Source organism: Calcarisporiella thermophila, assembly GCF_041956535.1.
Source record: "Calcarisporiella thermophila strain CBS 279.70 unplaced genomic scaffold VTP21scaffold_67, whole genome shotgun sequence".
Taxonomy (NCBI): domain Eukaryota; kingdom Fungi; phylum Calcarisporiellomycota; class Calcarisporiellomycetes; order Calcarisporiellales; family Calcarisporiellaceae; genus Calcarisporiella; species Calcarisporiella thermophila.
Window position 1 is genome coordinate 276 of NW_027192256.1, and position 3,121 is coordinate 3,396.

The window sequence follows — 3,121 nt, forward strand, 5'->3', positions numbered from 1 at the left end:
GAGATAAATTCCTACAAAAAAATATTGTATGGATATATGGTAGAAGCAACCTATAAAACAATGATATGCCCCGATAAAAAATAGTAAAATCTGGTAAGTGTAGGGGTGTAAGTCGAAGAAAACTGGATTGTTGGCTAGAGGTTATTCACGTGAATTTTATTTAACTGGCTCTCAATCTATCAGTTGCAAATAATTGCTCTCCTAAGATAAAATCGGATCTTGGATTAATCCAATTTTCACGGCCGAAAAATGACTGTACAAAAATTCCCGGCCTTGAAAAATTGGATATTTTTGTTTCGGCCGTGGAACACGAATGAAATAAATTGAATAAGCAGATTTTACCTGAATTAATTACTATGTTCCCCAGATGATATGTTTCTACTGTATTTCTATTCAATTCTTGTAGAACAAGATCTCAGGGCAAGTGGATTATATTGCATAAATATTTCACTCAAGTCCCTTTCAATTGATTACAATTGGTTCAATGGGTCTCTTTCAAACATAAAGTTAAATTTTTCTTTTAAATTTAGGGATGTACTGGCTTTCCTAGTAACTCAAACTCTGACTTAAATGATGATGATATGGCGGTGTAATAAGCACAAGTAGGGTTCAACATATACTAATGTTTATTACAGTAAAAAAAGTTCGTAAAAAGACGTAAAGTCGATTCGTAAAAATTTCGGTTAAAGATTCGGTAAAGACGTAATTAAGTTCTACAAGTGGTTTTTATGTAAAGTAAAAATATCAGAGATCGATCGTCGATAAAATAAATATATATTAGTTACTGTACCTGTTACACCTGTTACAATAATCATCTTTTGTGAGCGACTCCCAGACGATATTCAGCTTTTCCCACAGATCATCCTGACTCATTATCTGTGAGAATCGGTCCCTCTGTCGTTTCTTTACTTCACTCCATAGTTGCACTATGGGATTTAGATGAGTGATAGAGACGGCCAATCAAGAGCTTGTATCTGGTTGGTTTGGAACCATCGTTCAACGAGTTTTAAGTAGCCAATATTTTTGAATAAATAGTTCGCAGACCTTTTCTCCAAATGAACATACTGTATTCTTAACACACAATAATTTTGTCCGTTCAACAACCAATTAGGCTGGTTGATTTAAATTTCCACTCCTACTAGCACAGCCCAAAACAAAGAAAAATTTGAGTTAGCACAGCATAACCTTAGGCCAGGTGAACAAGCACAGCCACTATGCCTGTATGTATATACACTATAAAGTATATACAGAAGGGTAAAATTCGACGCTACAGGTGGTATTTTATTATAAAGAAAAATTTTAAATATAGATATGATTTCAGCTAGAAAGTAAACTGAATATAATGTTTAGACTAATATCAGATTATTTGAGCAAGTGACATGTTACAGAAACATTATATCTATCAGAAGTGAAGTCGATTGGGTATTTTGGCAAAAATTTTCTAGTGCAACGTATATGGAGCCTTAACAAAATAATGTAGCATGGCGGAGCTTCTGTTAATAAACTATAACTCTAAACTCTTCGTTTTTCGATTGCAAACTTTAGGTTCTCATCACATCTTCGAGTTTCCCATTTAGTCTTATTCTTCCTGGGAAAAATTTACACAGAATTAGCTAATAACAGCATTAAATAGTTTATATAAGCAATATACGTACGAAAAAGGATATAGTGTCAGAAAAACTAGCAGTTGAACAGACCAGTAGTTATTTTAACACCCAAGAAAACCTTCCTTGCATCACAACAATATATTTCAGTTACTGTATATAGAGCACTTCAAGAGTGAGGTTTATATATTGAAGAGAACGTAGAAAAGGTCACTTATTGTCAGGATTTTTGATTGGAACTTAATTTTACATTTGATTTCTATGAAGATGAACTCTATATTCTAAATTTATTTATCCTAAGTAGGTGTAACGTCATCGCAGGCAATTAAGTTGATTAAATAAGCTGAGCTTCTTTAACAGGGTGACTCATCTCATTATAGGAAAAATATAGTCTGATAATAATATAATCTGAGACTGAAAACGTAGCCTGGTGTTCTGCTGAAGGCATTGCCCTCGGCCGGTTTGACCTTTTTTGGTAAACGGACGAAATTCTAAGAAACTTATCGCCAATAACCTTAACTAAAAGAATGCGAGGGTACTTCGATAGCCAATGTTATTAGGAATCATGTATAGCTGGAAGTTGTCGATGTTGCCTATATAAACGGACTGAGTGTCAGCAGTAATTCTTATAATACTAGTCGTCGTTTACGATAGCGTCAATCTCATTAACACAACAATGCTTCGAGTCCTTTTTTTCGTTATGTCTCTGCTGGCACTGCTTGCCATGAGCGAGGCAGGCTGTTCGCAGGACTGGTCCGACAGTCGCAGCTGCGGTGCCACTTGCGATTCGATCGACTCTTGCAGACGAAGCAGGAACAACAAGGCATACCAAGGCTACAACGTCTGGGGCTGCGATCCTAAAAAATACGGTGGCAAGAAGTATTGGTGGTCGAAACGAGATGGACAATGCTAAACAGAACCGATGATCGACGATCAAAAAGGAGCCGGTGTCCAGCAGCCAAAGTCAATCACACGTTGTATCTTCAATAAATGATTGTCTTTACTGAATTTAAAATTTATGAGAATAACGTTTATAGGAAAAAAATGTCCGATTCATTTTTAATTTCAGGAAAATTGACAATGTATCTTAAAAAAATTTTTGAAAAATTTTCAGTGGCTTATTATTTTGCTCGAGTCTGTTACGTTTCGTAGATTCAGCTTTTCTTATACTTGTGACTATCTGAGACATCATCATTATATGCACATATATATATATTGGCTTTTGGACTTGGGAATAAACTAGGCGGAGTTTTCTCTTACTCTCCTTTCTCAAACTATCCATAACAATGGCTACTATGTAAGATAAGCCTCAAAGAGATGGCTTGGAATGAGGCCAAATTAGGATATTATACGGCGGAGATTAGAATTGGGCGAGTTGAACATTTGTGAATGGTTTCAAACGGTAATCCTTGGGAAAGCATCACTTTTCGTATGTTTTTCTTAAGCCATCCTACAAAGAGCGTAAATAGAGAAACATATAGGAAAAAGTAGAAAACATTGAGAGCCTGGAACTATTA

General features: G+C 35.4%; 1 protein-coding gene across 1 annotated transcript; it reads left to right on the forward strand.

The window, feature by feature from the left end:
• Positions 1 to 2,280: 2,280 nt before the first annotated feature.
• On the forward strand, positions 2,281 to 2,517 carry VTP21DRAFT_10269 (uncharacterized protein; the record flags this gene model as incomplete). Its single annotated transcript, XM_069389586.1, has 1 exon — positions 2,281 to 2,517. One exon carries the CDS (start codon positions 2,281 to 2,283, stop codon positions 2,515 to 2,517), a length of 237 nt encoding a protein of 78 aa, XP_069245450.1.
• Positions 2,518 to 3,121: the final 604 nt, after the last annotated feature.